This window comes from Papaver somniferum, chromosome 1 (genome assembly GCF_003573695.1).
Source record: "Papaver somniferum cultivar HN1 chromosome 1, ASM357369v1, whole genome shotgun sequence".
Taxonomy (NCBI): Eukaryota; Viridiplantae; Streptophyta; class Magnoliopsida; order Ranunculales; family Papaveraceae; genus Papaver; species Papaver somniferum.
The window spans coordinates 10,452,351-10,471,347 of record NC_039358.1 but is presented as its reverse complement, the minus strand read 5'-3'; the positions used below and the strand labels follow the sequence as shown (position 1 = coordinate 10,471,347).

Sequence of the window (18,997 nt, the reverse complement as noted above, 5' to 3'; positions counted from 1 at the left end):
ATGTTCAGAATCAGCTCTAGGTAAAACACTAGATAAAGAACCCCCACTATTACCCCCACTATTTCTAGATTTAAAAGGAAATCTCTCTTCAAAGAAATCAACATCAATAGATTCAATAATAACCTTATTATTAATATCAAAGAACCTATAAGATTTACTGTTTTGAGCATAACCAATAAAAACACATTCATAAGCTCTACTTTCTAACTTATGTCTTTTATGATCAGGTTTTCTAACAAAAGCTAAGCAACCCCAAACTCTAAAATAAGAGACATTAGGTTTTCTATTTCTCCAAAGTTCATAAGGAGATATCATGGTTTTATTATTAGGAATGCGGTTCAAAACATGGAAAACAGTCAGCAAACATTCACCCCACCAATGAGAAGCAGCACCAGAGCTAAGCAAACAAGCAACAGTCAATTCAGTAAGAGTACGATTCTTTCTTTCAGCTTTCCCATTCATTTGAGGATTATATGGTGCAGTTCTTTCATGTATAATGCCATTAGTTTGATAAATTTCAGTAAAAGGAGAAGAATCATATTCAGTGCCTCTATCACTACGAAATCTCTTAATTTTCCTACCAAATTGATTTTCAATTTCAGCAATAAAAATCTTAAACTTTTCAATAGCTTCGTTCTTATGGCTCAACAAATAAACATAAGTATAATTAGAACAATCATCAATGAACGTCATGATATACCTCTTGACGAAATAAAAATAACGTTCTATATCTTTTTTTCCAGAAACCAGTTTTTTTTTTTTTTATAATCAAAAAGAATCAATGGAATTAATGGAAAATTAATTTTCGATTAAATGCCAATTAAATTTCTTTGTAACAGCAAAAAAACGGCCGTATTAAAATTTCAACATTAACTGTAATTAATCATGATATAATTATCTTAATACGTTTTGAAAATTTAAGTTAAAAACAGCAAAAAAATTGTTTCTGGATCAGCAGACCTCCCAAGACCCCCAAGGCCCCGCTCCCGGACTAATGTAATATAATATATAGTATAAATAGTATATACCCTAGTGAAATTGTGTGGGGTGGGAATTGAACCCATGCCTATAGTGTGGGAGCTCAAAACAATGCCACCATACTATCTCTCTAACTTTGGCATATTATTACAAAACTAGCTGGGTTTTTCCCATACTGGAATGTCTGATAACAGACTCTTCAGCCATCCTGCTTCTTCACTAGCTGCTGCTAGTGCCATCAATTCAGCCTCCATCGTAGATTGGGCTATAATTGTCTGTTTCTTTGATCTCCAAGATACAGCGCCCCCAGCAATAGTAAAAACATATCCACTGGTGGCCTTGGAATCATCTGAAAGAGTATTCCAATTAGCATCGCTAAATCCTTCAAGGACTGCAGGATGCCTCTTATAGTGTAATCCTAGGTTTGTGGTTCTTTTCAGATACCGCATAACCCTCTCAATAGCATCCCAGTGTTCCAAACTAGGATTACTGGTAAACCTGCACAGAACTCCCACTGCATATGCAATGTCTGGTCTTGTACAATCAGTTGCATAACGCAGACTTCCAATTATACTAGCATATTCAGATTGTCTAACACTTTCTCCAGTGTTCTTAAACAATTTCACATTAGGATCAAACGGAGTACAAGCAGGCTTACAATCAAAATATTCATACTTTCTCAGAATTTTTTCAATGTAGTGAGATTGATCCAAACAAATACCACTACTAGTTCTAGTTATTTTGATTCCCAAGATTACACTAGCTTCACCCAAATCTTTCATGTCAAAATTCGAACTAAGCATACCTTTAGTTTCATTGACAACAGATAAATTGGAACCAAATATCAGCAAATCATCCACATGCAAGCAAACAATCACACACACATCATTCTCAAATTTATAATAGATGCATTTGTCACCCTCGTTTATTCTGAAGTTATGTGAAATCATTAAATTATCAAATTTCTCATGCCACTGTTTAGGAGCTTGTTTTAAACCATAAAGGGATTTTTCTAGCTTACATACTTTCTGTTCTTGTCCAGGAATTACAAAACCTTCAGGTTGTTCCATATAAATTTCCTCTTCTAGTTCACCATTCAAAAAGGCAGTTTTAACATCCATTTGGTGAATAACAAGATTATGAGCAGCGGCAACAGCAATCAAAACACGTATAGATGTTAATCTAGTAACAGGAGAATAAGTATCAAAGAAGTCTACGTTCTCTCGTTGCCTAAATCCTTTAGCAACCAGTCTAGCTTTGTGCTTCTCTATTGTTCCATCAGGCTTTAGTTTCCTTTTCAAAACCCATTTACAACCTATAGGCTTACAACCAGGAGGTAAATCTACTATACGCCAAGTTCCATTAGACATATGAGAATCCCATTCATTATCTACAGCTTCTTGCCAGAAACTAGACTCTGCAGAACTGAACGCCTCTTGTAAATTAGAAGGTTCTTCCTCTACGGCATAAAATTCAAAATCAGGATCTCTTGTGTCAGTCCTAGCTCTTTTACTTCTTCTAGGTTCAACTTCAGTGATCCTAGTTTCTGCACTTCTAGGTTCTTCTAATCTATGTTCAGAATCAGCTCAAGGTAAAACACTAGATAAAGAACCCCCACTATTTCTAGATTTAAAAGGAAATCTCTCTTCAAAGAAATCAACATCAATAGATTCAATAATAACCTTATTATTAATATCAAAGAACCTATAAGCTTTACTGTTTTGAGCATAACCAATAAAAACACATTCATAAGCTCTACTTTCTAACTTATGTCTTTTAGGATCAGGTTTTCTAACAAAAGCTAAGCAACCCCAAACTCTAAAATAAGAGACATTAGGTTTTCTATTTCTCCAAAGTTCATAAGGAGATATCATGGTTTTATTATTAGGAATGCGGTTCAAAACATGGCAAACAGTCAGCAAACATTCACCCCACCAATGAGAAGCAGCACCAGAGCTAAGCAAACAAGCAACAGTCAATTCAGTAAGAGTACGATTCTTTCTTTCAGCTTTCCCATTCTTCTGGTTCGGGTTAGGTTTCATATCCCTTTAACGTCACCCACAACATTAGCTTGTGCGTTATTCTTTTCCTTGTTAAATCTGCAATTCCTAGCCATGTGGTTTGGTTTATTACAGATATAACAAAGAAATTCAGAATTGGAATTCTGTCCATTTTTCGATGGGTGTTGGTTCTTGTTTTGATTAGGCCTTCCTCCTTTCTTCTGGTTCGGGTTAGGTTTCATATCCCTTTTCTTAGGTTTTAAATTCGGATGAGTCTTATTGTTAGAAACAATGAGAATCTCTTCCTTCTTATCTTGTTTCCGAGCTTCTTCCTCAACCCTGAGCTTAACAATCAAACTTTCAAGAGAAAATTCTTTAGTCTTGTGACGCAAAGTATTACGAAAATCTTTCCAGCTAGGTGGTAACTTGTCAATCATTACAGAAACTTGAAATTGTTCATCAGTTTTCATACCTTCGGCCACAATTTCGTGGTAATTTTTTTGAAGTTCATGAGCCTGTGCAACAACTGATCTATCATCCACCATTTGGTATCTCACATACCGGCTCACAGCATATTTCTTTGAACCCGCTTCCTCGGTGTCATATTTTTTCTGTAATGCATCCCATACATCTTTAGCAGTTTCAAAAGTTGAATAATACTCATATAAATCGTCAGATGATGCATTAAGAATGTAGTTTTTGCAATCAAAGTCATTATCGATCCATTTGTCGATGGCCTTTTGTTTTTCCTCGGGAGTTTGAGAAACAACTTCTTCAACACCACCGGTAGGAGGTGGATCTGTAGCAGCACCACCGCCAGCAGCAACAGCAGCAACAACAGCAGCAGTCTTATCAGCAGCAGGTTCCAGGGTTCCAGGATGAACACTCGACACAATCATATGCAGCTTCATCAGTTTGAGATAAAAGAACATCTTCAGCTTCCATCTTCTGAAATGCAACCCTTCAAATTTGAAAGGCTTGTTGGTATCATCAACGCGCTTCTTTTCATTCTCCATAGCAGAAAAGAAAAACCTTAAAATTGTTGGAAACAAAGCACTATAATCAAATCACACAAAGAAACCGCTGAGTCGCGTACGAGGTCGCTATCTTTAAGGTGTTTCGCGACTCTGCCTCTTGATTGTGCTAGCAGTCAGTTTTTTGTCGAAACCCTATGGGATAAAACAGCTTATCTCTTTCGATTTCTCTGCACTGAGAAATCGAATCAATAATAACTCTTTCAACAACACTTGCTCAGAAAACTTGACGAAATAAAAATAACGTTCTATATTTTCTCTTCCAGAAACCAGTTTTTTTTTTTTATAATCAAAAAGAATCAATGGAATTAATGGAAAATTAATTTTCGATTAAATGCCAATTAAATTTCTTTGTAACAGCAAAAAAAACGGCCGTATTAAAATTTCAACATTAACTGTAATTAATCATGATATAATTATCTTAATACGTTTTGAAAATTTAAGTTAAAAACAGCAAAAAAAAATTGTTTCTGGATCAGCAGACCTCCCAAGACCCCCAAGGCCCCGCTCCCGGACTAATGTAATATAATATATAGTATAAATAGTATATACCCTAGTGAAATTGTGTGGGGTGGGAATTGAACCCATGCCTATAATGTGGGTGCTCAAAACAATGCCACCATACTATCTCTCTAACTTTGGTATATTATTACAAAACTATGTTTTTTAAATATGTACCCCAACAGAATGTCACAGCTGAACTACTAGAGATGCTACTGCATTTTTTTTCATTCGACTTTGGTTTAGAAATCTTTTTGTGACATACCAGTAATACTTCTGCAGAAGACATTTTCGGGAATGTTATCACTGGAAACCAAAGCCATAAATATTCTTTGAGGTTACAAAAAAAAGAGCAAGCGGGAGTTCGGTTGGTTCCAGTTAGAAGAATGACTCAATTTTGATAAGAAATCTGACCTGACCACTTGGTCAATTGGCATGGGTTGGTATGCTCCAGAGTCCAGATCATGTGATAAGTGGCAAATTTGTAATTTGAACTATTAAAAGCAAGCCCTAGTTAAAATATGTACTTATGTTCTGGAAAAAATGAAAACTAAAACAAATTTACACATATCTATAGCAATAAAATCTAAACCTCGTTGACTCGAACCTGCAATTTGAGCCATTAGATTTTATAATTTTCCTACATATGTTCTTGTATTGCTATCTGCTGGGATACAATTTCCGGAAGCTATATTGTGATCAGCAATAAGTGTTGTATAGCCTCCCATTTCTGCATTAGAGTTGTCACTCCGTGCGCTAACATTTCCAGCCATCGGAGATGCATGAATCCGTGGAAGCGAATCTACAGCATCTATGTTGATTTCTGTTGCATGAACTCTATTGTCAACAATTTTATTTTGGTCACTGCATGCAGGAGGCTCAAAGTATGTGATCAAGCGATTTTCATCATGTTCACAGAACTTTCTAAGCAAGTTGAGGATTTTGTTACGAGTAGTAATACTCGGGTCTCTCAAAATCTGTTTGTTTTCGTAAAAGAATATCGTCAAAAATGCAATGACTGCCAAGGCTGAACAGATTCCTGTAATTAGAAACAGGATCCAAAAGCTACCAAGAGTAAGACTGTTTGATGAACCATAGGGGTCATTGTTGTCGGCACAAGATTTTTGGTTCTTGAACCAACCTTTTTTAAACCGCTCTGTTCTTCCTTCCTCTCTCGTGCTTAAGATTGTTCTTGAAATATCAGGACACAGGGGAGAACCTTTTGGGAAAACCTGTAAATTACATGTCAAGTGAGCGCACAATTAAAAAAATTACCGCATGCTTCAATTTTATTTTATTTTACCGCATATTATGCTCATTTTGTTGCAAGAAATGACAAGAAAACTTACAAAACCAAATCCATCGTATGGATATATATCTCCCACCATCATGTATTTACCGCAATATTCTGCAAGGATGAGTTCAATGTAAGGTAGCTCCTCGAAAGCAGCAACAATGCCACCTTCACTTCTCCCTTTGGAGAAAGCTTCATCAAACTCTCCTGGGGATTTGTAGCTTTTCAGATTAGACTCATCAAAACCCATACGTTTCAACATTCCGAAAACGAATGTACCCTCCTGGTAACCTACGTTGTACCCATATCGGATGAGTTGGTTGACATCGTTGTAGGTGGGATCAGATCGTTGAATCGTTAACATGGATGCCAAATTTGCTGTGTAACTCTGCGTGAGAATTAACACAACAAAAAGCCAGATGCCCATCACGAATCTACCCAAATTGCTTAACACCCTCTCCTCTGCAGGCAATTACATACCACATAAGAATAAAGTTGTTCTCTGGGACTGAAAACATAAAAGGAAGTTCTATATAAACTGCATGCAGACGAGAATATAAGTTGACAGGGAATTACTGTGTGCAAAAACAAGCATTGAGAAGGAGAACGAAAGCAGTGTGCCCCACTGATACATAGAATGAGGCCCTCCTCTAAACTCCCTGTTTACTCTGTGTTCAAGAATCCAAATTACAACACCTACTAAAAGAAAGAAAGCTCCAGTTGTTACCCAGAGCTTCCACTCCAATGGCTTGAGAAATATCCAGGTATCCTGACTCAAATCCTTTTTCACTAACACAATCATCGATACCCCACCTTCTGTATACGGTAACGTAAAATCTACCTGTTGTGATCTCGTTGCAGTAATAGTAACATCCCCAACTACAACGTCAAAATTCTGTTCAAGAGACAGGTATACATATATAGCAATTAACAAGTATGTTAGGTAACTTGATTGATAAACACATGAAATGAGTATCTTGGAAAATAAAATGAACAAACCTGAAGCTGCACCTGGTGGACAAGATCATCATAATAGCTTCCAGCTTTTCCGCTTTCGTTTTTCTCATAAGGAATAAACTCATGGGGTACACAATATGGTAACTTCTTGAGTGCAGTAGTAAAGACATCAATGCAATAACCAGCGACATCATATCTTGTACCATTGCAAGAGTTCTTCGTTGTCTTCACGAATTCATTAAAACCATTTTTTAAAGGCACTCCAATCCTTAACTTTCTATCCTTGAGCGGAATTTCCCAACCTTTAGGTTTCTCGGTGGCATCCCCTGGCCATATGACAGGCCTCAAATTAAGCTTATTTGTACCATCTGAAGGTCTCCAAATGCCAATATCCCGAATCCCACTTCCACAAATATTAAGTATTTGAAAGGCATCTGATTGCAATTGCCTGTTGACTAGATGGAATACCCCGCTTAGACCTTCAAATTTCATGTTTGATAATTCTTGCAAGAGTTCAGGACCTGTTTGAAAATTCTCGACTACGCTAGCTAATGCCCGAATTGTATCATATGACCATATACCAAATATATCCAACTTCCTTTCAATATCTGGGTATTCTTTTCGAAACTTGATTTTCCATCTACCTTAAAATGCAGCAACCTCTTTGTGTTGTGAGATATATGGCCTTATGCCTAACACTCCTTGCATCGTATCAATATCTGAAGGCTCGAACGAATTCAAATCAGTGCCTAATCCTGAGGTAATAATCCATGCGTACCCTTTGTTCATCATACCAAGCACTTTTGCTTGCGTAAAAACACGTAAGCCTAGAGGTGAAAGCATATGCAGGATGTGTACCCTAGTTCCCATGTTGTCTAATTTGTTAAGCTCTTGGGTAATTTGATCATCAGTAGCCGCACTAGGAAAGACACTCCTATAAGGAACTCTGGTGTTGGTATTTTGAAAAGCATCCATCAAATATGGAATGACACCATGCCCGTATTCAGTGTCTTCATAAAGAGGTACAACTTCTCTCCATCCGAATTTCTTAACAATGGCAGCAATAGCATTTACTTGAGACGATTCGTTTAGAGACGTACGAATGAAGTAAGGATTCTGAGCAAGGGAAATGGAAGGACTTGTTGCACTGAATGAAATAATTGGAACTTGATATCGTTTTCCAAGATGCGCAACGTTAATGGCTTGTGCTGATGTTGTCGGTCCTATAATAGCTTGAACTTTAACATTCTGTATTAGATTGAGGGCTGTCAATTGCATCAAACGAAAGAAAAAAATCGTTAGATTCATGATATTTAATATCTCAATCTCAAACGAAGAATATCTGAAAGGCTAGGCATGCTTGCTTATTTAGAAAGGATTTGTTAAATTAAAGCACCAGTGAGAAGCTATAAATATATCTAATATGATGAAGAAGAGTATAAATAATTGTGAAAAATGTGACATGGTCACGTAGTAAAAGTTAGGTAAATCAAAGAAAACTTGGTTCAATATACACTAGTTTTGTTGAATATGACTTTGCACCAGTTTGTTTAAAGAGTCTGGGTCGTGTAGACAACTCACATGCACTTCTGTTAAAATATATATATGTATATTTTGAAAATGTGGTTAAATTGAGCTTTATATAATGTAGGAAGTAGAAGAATCTATTGATAAGAAGGAGAGGGAGAGATAGAAGTGGAAACCATACCTGCAGATGATGCATCAAGAACATCACTTTTAGAATCCATAACATGAAGAACCAGCCTTCTCTTATAATTTTTACGATATGCATAGATGTCAGAGAGAGCCATGTCAATGCAAGTCAGCCACACCTTTGCCACGGATGTATTCGCATCAATTACCACTCCTACTTTGAATTCCTCAACTTCTCCTGTTGTATTCTGACCCGTTACCATTAGTTCATGGTTATTCTCACCACACACCATTAGTTCATGACCTCCTAACGAAAGGATAACAAACAACAAGAGAATAGCACGACTTGGTTGATAATAATTATGAGATAGTTTCCTCCTGTCTTCCATGATACCCTATATTGGTATTACTAACTTTAACTTTTCTTTTTTTAAGAAAAGCTAACGTTAAGGTTAACGACTTATATACAGTACTGGGATTTCTTGGTGGTCAAATTGATGCGGGTGTAGAATGGGAGAGTCAGAGCATATACTTTTCTCCTTACCGTTTAAGGCCATTGGGATCCACACATCAACCTCAATCTCACATTTGTTGACCAATTTAGTATATTTAGAGGTGGTCCGAGGTTGGGGATGAATTGATAGCAATATATCTATTGACTTCTTCGTAGGCTCAAAAGCTCATATAGCAGGCCTATTTCAGATTACACCCCAGTACTAATTTACACTGTCAAAATGGTGTAGCGGTTGGACAAAAGTTCAGCTGATCATCACTCACTCATGAAATATATACGCCTAGTCTCAATGCATGAGGTATATTACGAGATAATTTAACTGGAACCGTTGAACTATCTTTTTATTTAATTTTATTTTTGACGAAAAAGTTTATATCCGTTGAAGTATCTTGAATAGTACCCGACCAGTCGTAAAATCAAGGGAGACTTGTTGAACAGTTCACTTCAAAGTAGAGAGTTGAGTTGTGGCAGTCATCAAGCGTGTAGATATTTCCATGAGTTCAACATATGACTAACAGACAATACTTGACTAGGTTTCAATTCGGTAAACAGTCCATTACGTTCATTATATTGAGTACAGTGCAGATGGGTTATAGTCTAATTCTTATGAACAAATTACACTGACTCTAGACTTTGTTAATAAATGATTGTCGTTCACATAATCACATTATCGATTGATTGGTAGAAACTATCTTGATATACAAAACGATACGGCCCGAATGGGAAAAAAGGATATTTTTTAAGTTTTCAAATCATACGTAACCCACTGGTATTGAAGTCATTTGAATCCGATGAAAGATGGGGACCAGCTCCATACAGGTTTGAAATACTGTAGTTTTCTGTTATCAACACCTCAGAAAATTGAAGAGTTTTTTCCTATTTTCTTTGAAGGAGTCTAAGGCATTTAATTCGTTCTTCCAGAAAGTGTTTTCCACCTAATGTTTTGGAGTAGCCTCTCGTCCACTCCCTGCTGCAACTTGAAAGTCATCAAGCGTGTTGATATTTCCACGACTTCAACATGCATATGACTAAGGTTTGAAAATGACCAGGTTTCAGTCCGGGTGCCAGTCCATTATGTTATACCATCTAATTTCTTATAAACAACACTTACACCCAGCTTTGTTTTTTGATTTGTTTTGACACGCTCAACAAAGAAGAAAAAGATAACAAACACAAAGAAAAGAAAAGAAGAAGAAGAAGGAAACAATAAGAGGGGAAATAATGACCTAATACCAGTAGAAGAAAAAGGCAAACGTAAGACCTTACCAATAAGACCTCAATAGGAGGCAATAAGTTCAAAATCTCTAAGTAGGGAGGCTAGGCATCCAAATATGGCGTGCACCCTAATTCGCGTAAATGCAAGAGAAAACATAAATAAGACCTAACGCGCATCATGATTGGGGAAAACCTAGTAATACATGTCTCGGGGGAAAGCAATACCATCTCGGAACCTGATCCATGGAGAGTTCGGGGAGAAACGAAAGCCTATCCAGCAGAGACTCCTAGGTCAAAAGCCGGGGATAATAAATTCTCTCCTAAGGAGTGTAGAAACTCGATCAGGGCACCGCGGTACACGGTTGAGCCAAGCGTGCCTGGGGCATTGGAGCGTTTCCATCCATATTTGGCAAGTCCTGGCTATGATACACACGGTCATAAAGATACCCCAACTAGGGTGTGATACTGTAACCATAATCCATATCGGCGGAGGGATAAGAGGTCATGAAAACAACTGATTGTTGGTATCACCGGAGGGGAAGAGTCCAACCTAACCTGTTAGGGGTAAGCTTACTTGAAGGATCAATATGGGGGAATATAAAGAACGACACCCTCCACTAGGAAGCTGAATTGTGTCAAAGATGGCAATGTTATGGGGCTTATTCTCACGGGAGTATCTAGGCCTATCGCATTGTCGCGTGAATAATATCCTGCCGAGACGATAATCCGAAAGATGATGAAGCGAGATCAATGGACTATTACTTGAAAGAGTAATGGTCGCCTGAGATTTCGTCGCCCAACCAAAAATAATACCCTGGGAAAGGATAAGACTTATCGAAACATGGGGAGGATGCATAAGACCTCTACTTAGGGGGCGCGTAAGACCTTAAAAGAAAACACATAAGACCTATATGTTGTGATTATATTATTACTATGAGATACATGCTAATAGTGCAGGAATAAACTTGGAGGAAATAATACAATGAGATGCAATAAACTAAAGATTGATAAATAGCTAAAGTGAGAAAGATGGAGCACAAGCAAATGAACGTCCGAGAAACAATGAAAGTGAGAAGAGCAATGCATATGCCAAAAATAAAGCCAATGAAAAATGGAAGTAATTTGAAGTAACATCAAGATTAGTGCGACTTAATGAGCAAAGTAACACACACATTATCAATACATTTCATTTAATCCACCGTATATAAGCATTATCATCATATAAGCATTATGTTCACACAGGCTTTTCATCGCATAACCATTTCATGGCATAAGTATCGCATAAACATTTCATGGCATAAGCATCGTATAAGCAATTAAGCATTATCATCGCGTAAGCATTTTCCAAATTTTTATCAAGGCGGAATAATATTGCATATGTTAAAGAATTGCTCGGTCGAACTCGCAAGCAATGCTATCTCAAACTTGTTTGTCAAATTTAGTTGTCAAAGCTATATGTCTTGATTTCTAGTCTACTTATAGCTAAGTCTCGGACTAGGATAGTTTAGTGTAATTGAGCTCCAGACTCCATGACGATCATCTTATGAAGACGAAGATCTACTCAAGAAACCGGTGGAACTTCATCCGACTAAAAGGTAAGTGGAAACTTGAACTTATCTATCACTCAAAAGTCTATCTACTCTATCTCCTACTCTTGAGACAAAAGTCGTATAAGTATGATAGTTTTTACACATACACATTTGCTATTTTGAGCCGAGTTTACTCGCCTATCTATTTATCGAAATATGTGCTGGTAAGCTTTTGCTTTAACCATTTTCATTTTTACCCGTGACGAAAGTCATGATGACACTTCTATCTTGAAAATAGCTTTGATGACGATAGTTGTGAATAATGACTATTATAACATTATAGAAGAATGTTTCAATGATTGAAATGTAGAGTTGAGATTATGTAACCATCTATGGATATAAGCATATATGGTGTATTCGCACATTAGTGTATAAATCCATATACCGGAAACCAAGTGTGTGCATAAAGAATTGGTAAAGGAGACAGGTAGGGTACGCAGTACTGGCGGAACCTTTCTTCCCGGAAAATTCTGCTGAGTTTGGAGTTTACTAACTCATGAACCAGTTACCTTAGGTACGCGTACTGGCGAAACTTTCCTACCCGAAAAGTTCTGCTGAGTTTGGAAACCAAAAACAAACTCAAATCTGGTATCTAAGCTAAGCATACCCATACGCGTACCCAAGCTGGTTATTTCTCAAATCGGTAGTTCATGAACTTAAAACAATAAATTATAAGGAATGCAATCTTGCATACTGTGGCTATATTGTTCATGAATTGATTCAAATGAATCAAACCGATTTTGTTTCAATTGTGTCTATGAATAAAGACCTAAGCAATTGAACAATTCTTCAACTAGTTCTTTTGAGTCATTGGAACTAGTTATGAGAAAGATGAATACGGTTAATATGAAAGCACTCATATGGCTAACTATTTGTGAACCAACTAAGTGTACACGTTTAGGTACGATTACTCATTCCTAAATGAAATACATTTCATTTGTGTATGACAAACTAAGTTTCGATCTAGCGGTTGAAAGATATTAGCTTGTACCTAATCAGGTTTTCATATTACGGTGGATATTGAATGCTTTGTTACCAAGGTAACTAAGATTGCAAACCCTGATTTGAAAACTATATAAAGGATAACTCTAGAAATTGGAAAAACTAATCCCCACACCTCATGTGTGATACTAGTTGGTTTAGCTAGAGTCCATTCTACTTTAACCTTAGGTTTCTTCTCGAGACCCTGTAGGTTAACGACTTAAAGACTTAATTGGGATTGTGAAGCCAGAGGAAACTACTTTTCTTGTAGTTGAGCGATCTGATCTTGCCATTTTCTATCGTACGAGTTCAATTGTAAGATTGGCTTGAGATTATATCTCCGATAGGGAAAGATAAAAAAATTTTACAAACATCTTCGTCTCATCGTTTGTGATTCCGCAATATCTTATTTCTCTACCATACGATTAAGATTATTGTGAGGTGATTGATAATTCAAGGCTGTTCTTCGGGAATATAAGTCCGAGTTATCGATTGGTTCATGTTCACCTTGATTTCTATCAAAAGACGGAACAAAATTGTAGGTTAATCTTTGGGAGACAGATTAATCTATTACCGTAGACTTTTCTGTGTGATACAAATTTGTTTATTAAAGTCTTCGACTTTGGGTCGCATCAACCCTTGGTTGTGGGTGAGATCATCTAAGGGAATCAAGTGCGTAGAATCCTGCTGGGATCAGAGACGTAAGGAGCGCAACTGTACCTTGAATCAGTGTGAGATTGATTAGGGTTCAACTACAGTCCAGACTGAAGTTGATTTGTAGTAGGCTAGAGTCTGTAGCGGCTTAATACAGTGGTGTTCGATCTGGACTAGGTCCCTGGATTTTTCTGCATTTGTGGCTTCCACGTTAACAAAATTTCTGGTGTCTGTGTTATTTCTATACCGCATTATATTTTGTTATATAATTGAAATATCGCAGGTTATGCATTGTATTGATCAATTGTGAAATCCAACTTTTGGTTGTTGATTGGAAATTGATTGATCCTTGGATATTGGTCTTTGGTACCATCCAAGTTTATCTCTCTTGATTTTATTTAGACTTGCAGATTTCTATTTGCTTGAGTATTAAATCAATAGATTGAGATATTAACTCCTCAATATACTTATTATTAAGATTGAGTCTGACTGTCTAGTTGATTCTCTTAAAAAGTATATTAGATTTAGTCCATACATATTGCTAATCGAAATATTGGGTGAGGTTCTTAGACCCCCGCATTTTCAATTGGTATCAGAGCAGGCAAACACGTTCAAGACCTTAAAAGTCTGTGTTTGTAGCAATCTGACTTTATGGACAGAGGTGCTATCTCTATTAACGTACCACCAGTCTTCGATGGCTCAAACTACTTATGGTGGAAATTGCTATGCGAGATTTTCTTTAATCGCGTGATTTTCAATCATGGGTATATGTTGTTAATGGCCATGATGCTCCCGTTGTGGCAATAGGTAATGCTACTGTTCCAAAGAATATTGGCTAATACGATGCTGCTGAGATACTTGATGCAAAGAAAAAGTCTGACGGTTTGAATGCCATCATACATGCCATTACCCCAAATCTTCATCACCATGTGTCAAATTGCACTAGGTCTAAAGATACGTGAGATATCTTAGAAACCGTATTTGAAGGAAATACCAGTGAAAAGTAATCCAGGCTTCAAAACCTAAATTCAGATTGGGAAAACCTTCATATGGCAGATGAAGATTCATTTGATGAGTTTAATCACAAAGTGTATGAAATTGTTAATGCATCTTTTGCATTGGGTAAGACTATTCCTGAAAAGGACATTGTGATGAAAATTCTCAGATCGCTTTCATCTAAATACGTCTAAGAAGCATGCCATCGTTGGGGGAAATAACCTTGATACCCTCTCCAGAAATACTTTGATTGGGAAACTAAAAATCTTTGATCATGAGCATACATCCAAGTCTAACAGGGATGTTGCGTTCAAAGAACTAAAAGACACAAAATTAATTGATAAAAGTAAAAATGTGTATATCTATGAAGATGATCACTCTGAGACCGATTCATCAGATGAAGATCTTGAAAAATCAGTCTCGATGATCACAAGACAGTTTAGAGATCTTCTGTTGAAGAGAAATAAACAATTCTCCAGAGATAAGGTAAAAGCATCAGTCAAACCTCATAATCGTATTCCTCCTAAAAACAGGGACACAAATGAAACTGATGACGAGGATATGCCTCAGTGCTTTAAGTGTAAGGGTTTTGGTCATTTTGCAAAAGAGTGTCCAAATCGCAGAAAATACATTGGGAACAAAGGTCTTGCTGCAACTCTTGATGAGATGTCTGACAGCTATGATTCCGATGAAAACAAGAAATCAAGTGTTGCTCTTCTATGTGAAAATATTAATTTTGATAATTGTAGCAATACATACATCAATCTTGATAATCTTTTAGAAGATAACCCAATCAATATGGAAGAATCTATTGACCCTCCTTTTGGAAACTCTATGTTTAATGTTTCAGGATCTACCATGTGTCTAGCAGCTTGCAGTTCACAGGCATATGAATCATCTTATGCGTTGACATGCTCTTATTGTTCTCTCAAGGGTCATGAACTTTCAAAGTGTTTCAAATACAAACACATGATGAGATATGTCAACAAGCTTCAACGAAGAGCAGATCGTCTAGCTACCAAGATTAAACTCGCGGAGAAAACAACTGAGGTATGTAAGATCTTATCTTCCTGAAAGAAATTAGTTTCCAAAGATAGGTCTAGACCATTAGAGAAGAAAGCATGGTCTAAACACTCAGAAAGACAGGGTTCCATGAATTCCATCTAAAAGGATCATGGTGGACATATTGTTGTTCACCGCAACACAACTTGATTGTGTTGTCTTGTGCATCTTGTCTCATGTGCCTGTTTAAAAAGAGACAAGATCTTGCACACCTCGGGCTTTAAAGAAAATTTCATTTTTCAGTTTTTCTTTTTATTTTTTATCTTTGGGTTGGTTGGTTTTTGTAATTCCTCCATGTCATTGTTGATAGTGGAAAGAACATGTTTGCCAAAAGAAAGGGTTATTATTGACAATTCCACTCTTTATAAGGTTGTGAGATGTGCGTACACAAACTTTTTTAAAGGTTTACAAACCCTACATTCCTTTTTTCCTTCTATGAGACTCTTAATATCTTAAGACTGCTTGTTAAGTTTTGATTGTGAATTATTCTCACAAAACCGTGCGTATATGGATACTCCAAGCATCATGTCTTCTGATGGAAAAGATGTCAATATGATTGTTGATAGACACATTTTTGTGTCCGATTTGTCTCAATTCTATATATTGTTAGGGATTATTTTTGTACTTATTATGGTGTTTTATTTATTTGTAGGTATTTTTGACCAATAAACATTTTTGGAAAAAATTGGCTCGAAAAGTTGTTGGAAAGCACCCGGAGGACACTTGCTATTCAGACCCCCGGTTTGGATAAGGGGCACCCCAAGGACACCCCTTAAGGCATCTGCTAAATGCACCCTTATTCTGGATAGGGGCGCCCTTTATCTTCACCAGAATTTTGGCGGGAAAAAACTGAATTCAAATTCAGTTTTGCAGCGGAATTTTCAGGCGAGATTTTGCTGGAGTTTTAGCCGGATTCAATGGGCCCTTTGGATTGGATATATCCTGTTATGACTAAACATGGAAGGTAGGTGTGATTGGATCGAATGAGTTGGGCTAGATAAGACGGAAGAAGAAACAGAGGAGCTGGATATTTATCGAAGTTCTGTTGATGACTAGGAGGAGATTTAGTCGGAGTTTGACGTGGAGATGGATTGGAATTTAGTTGATGAGTCAAAACAGGATTGATATGAGCTTTAGATTTGATAAAACAGTGATAAATCTTCGGTTTGAGCGAAACAGGGAAGTGAAGTTATTATTCGGACTTTCTGGTTATATATATGGGAGTTGGCGAGATTCTGGAGAGGTTAACTATATTTGGGACTCTATTTTACCTTATTTGAGAAGTTTACAACTCACAGAACCTCGTATAGAAGCTTGGTAGGGAAAGAAATCCGAGACTTCAGGTGGAGGAAAGATAAGAATAGCCGAAGATTTATTGAAGTTCAATCGACCTGTGGGCTATAAAAGGAGTTGGGATGGCTCATAGAAGACCTACGCAACCTTAAGAGAAGTTTAGAACCCAACAGAGAAGAATCAGTCGAGTTGCAGAGCGAGTTACACCAGCAGGAGAAGAAGAAGAAGCTGAAGAACAAACACCATTCAAAACAGTCGTTCTCTCAGTCTTAATATCTCAACACTTAGGCGTCTCAATTTGTTACACTGCTACGGTAACCAACAGGTCTCTGTAACAGTTCGTCGTTTGTAACAGCTTCTTTGTAGCGCCAATACAGCGTTGCAAACTGTCTGTTTTATTGTCTTCCTTCCTTTTAATCAACTTTTGAACCATAAACCAATATTTTAAGAAAGTGATTAATATGAGGAGCTAAACCCCATTGCTGAGGCGATAGAGGAAGCTATTTTTCCAACAAAAAGTGGTATATTCTATTTTATCTTTTTATTTGCAATTTTAGTATGATTATTTGCCTTGAACTAATATCTAATATGATTTTTATTTGAGTAATTGTGATCTATTTTGATGGAGTATGCTTAGTCTTTTGATGCTTCATACTTGGTATTTACAATTATTGCTTTTGAAAATATACTTGTTGCAATAGTAAGAATCAAATTGAAAGAGAAAATTGCATGAATACAAAGATTGGATTAAATCACCTTAAACTTGGAAAATAGTGGAATCTTAGCCTCATTGTTCTTTTAATATTGATACCAACTTTGTCAGTGTTTGTTATAATTATTAGTGAGTTTTCTATTTAGTTTTGAATTTAAATCTAAAGTTATCCTTAACAAGTTCGAGAATCGAATCACTTTTTACCACTATCTACAAATCACATCAATTGTTAAGCCATCAATCACTAAGGAAAAACAGAAATCTCCGTTGTATCTAACTTTGAAAATAAAAAGAAGGAACGTGAGGAAGCCAAGAGCTGTTCCTTCAAACTCTCAGAAGTTTTCTGATTTTCTTGAAGAGCTGAAGCATACAAGGAAGGAGATTGAGTAAATAAAAGGCTATTTCTATGAGAACTCTTGAAATTCAGAAGGCCCTGGTTCGACATCATCAACCTAGAAGGTTTATTGGAATTGACTCCTATATTCACGAACCATATACTATATTGGATGTTGAAGACAAGGAGTTCGGAGACGATAAAGAATTCTTCAGGGGTCTCAATGTCTAGTAAAACTTCTTATGAGAATTTTTATTTTTATTTTTGTTTAAGAAGGATAACTAGGGTTTGGAATAGCCATTATTGTGAGTACACATTGCTATGTCCAAACGTTTTTCATCTTCATGTTTTTAGATTAATTTATTTAATTCTAAAGTCATTTTGGAAGTTGATGTTTGTAGTATTAATCTCTATATTGCAATTTGTTATGGGATATGTGTGTTTGCATCTGTGAACTATTATTGTCCCATACCTTGTCAAAATTTATCTCCTTCATATGTCGATATGCAAGTATTGATAAAAGATCGATGAACTTTTGACAAACAAAAGTTAAGCCTATTATGTCATTTTTGATGGAAGATAGGTTAAAATCTTTTGTTTACAAATATTATGTCTATTATATGTTGTTATGTAAATAGTGATGAAAATAGAATGAATCTTTGTCTTTTGATCTTCCCTGATCCATTTTTATGTATATACAGTGCAGCTCCGTAAGTATTCTTGTGCGAGCATTTCCAACCAGACTAATCATGAATTCATTTGAGGTTAATTTGGTTGTGTGTCCCAATTAAATTAATTATGCGTTCTCTTGCGATTAGTTTAATTGAGAATTTTTGGATACAAAATCATTTCCTTTGTGATTTTCAGTGTCCAAAGAATTCCTTCTTTTCTTGTGAAAGTAAGGTCGCTCTTGTTGTTCTCTTGGGAATGACATAAAATGGGGGAGAGTTCTTTTGAACTTGCGCTTAATTTCCATATCTTTGTGGGGAGTGCGGTTGTGGAACATTTTAGGAGTTATCTTGTATCTTTATAAACTCCTTGATGAATGCATTTAGCTTCGGCTTTACGATTGCATCAAAATAAAGTTGATATGAACTTTTCTTTGGTCTTGAAGCATCTCCGTGGAAATTTCATTAGGATCCCGTTTTCGTACCTTTGCTAATTTTATTGACAAAAAGGGGGAGAATTATGTGTAGTTCACACTATAAATACATATGGTTTTCGGATCAT

General features: G+C 36.5%; 1 protein-coding gene across 1 annotated transcript; it reads right to left on the bottom strand.

The window, feature by feature from the left end:
• Positions 1–5,114: 5,114 nt before the first annotated feature.
• On the bottom strand, positions 5,115–8,680 carry LOC113347651 (glutamate receptor 2.7-like). Its single transcript, XM_026591351.1, has 6 exons — positions 8,473–8,680; positions 7,425–8,029; positions 6,807–7,358; positions 6,384–6,702; positions 5,863–6,269; positions 5,115–5,745 (listed from the first exon to the last, which is right to left on the bottom strand). Exons 1-6 carry the CDS (start codon positions 8,678–8,680, stop codon positions 5,143–5,145), a joined length of 2,694 nt encoding a protein of 897 aa, XP_026447136.1. The 3' UTR covers positions 5,115–5,142.
• Between the last annotated feature and the right edge of the window lie 10,317 nt (positions 8,681–18,997).

Excerpts from the sequence above, each read along its gene's own strand:
- LOC113347651 (XM_026591351.1), bottom strand. The coding sequence starts at position 8,680 with ATGGTAACGGGTCAGAATACAACAGGAGAAGTTGAGGAATTCAAAGTA. Across the intron at positions 7,359-7,424 it reads ATATCTCACAACACAAAGAG|TTGGATATATTTGGTATATG; the intron begins GTTGCTGCATTT and ends ATTGAAAGGAAG. Across the intron at positions 5,746-5,862 it reads CATACGATGGATTTGGTTTT|GTTTTCCCAAAAGGTTCTCC; the intron begins GTAAGTTTTCTT and ends TGTAATTTACAG.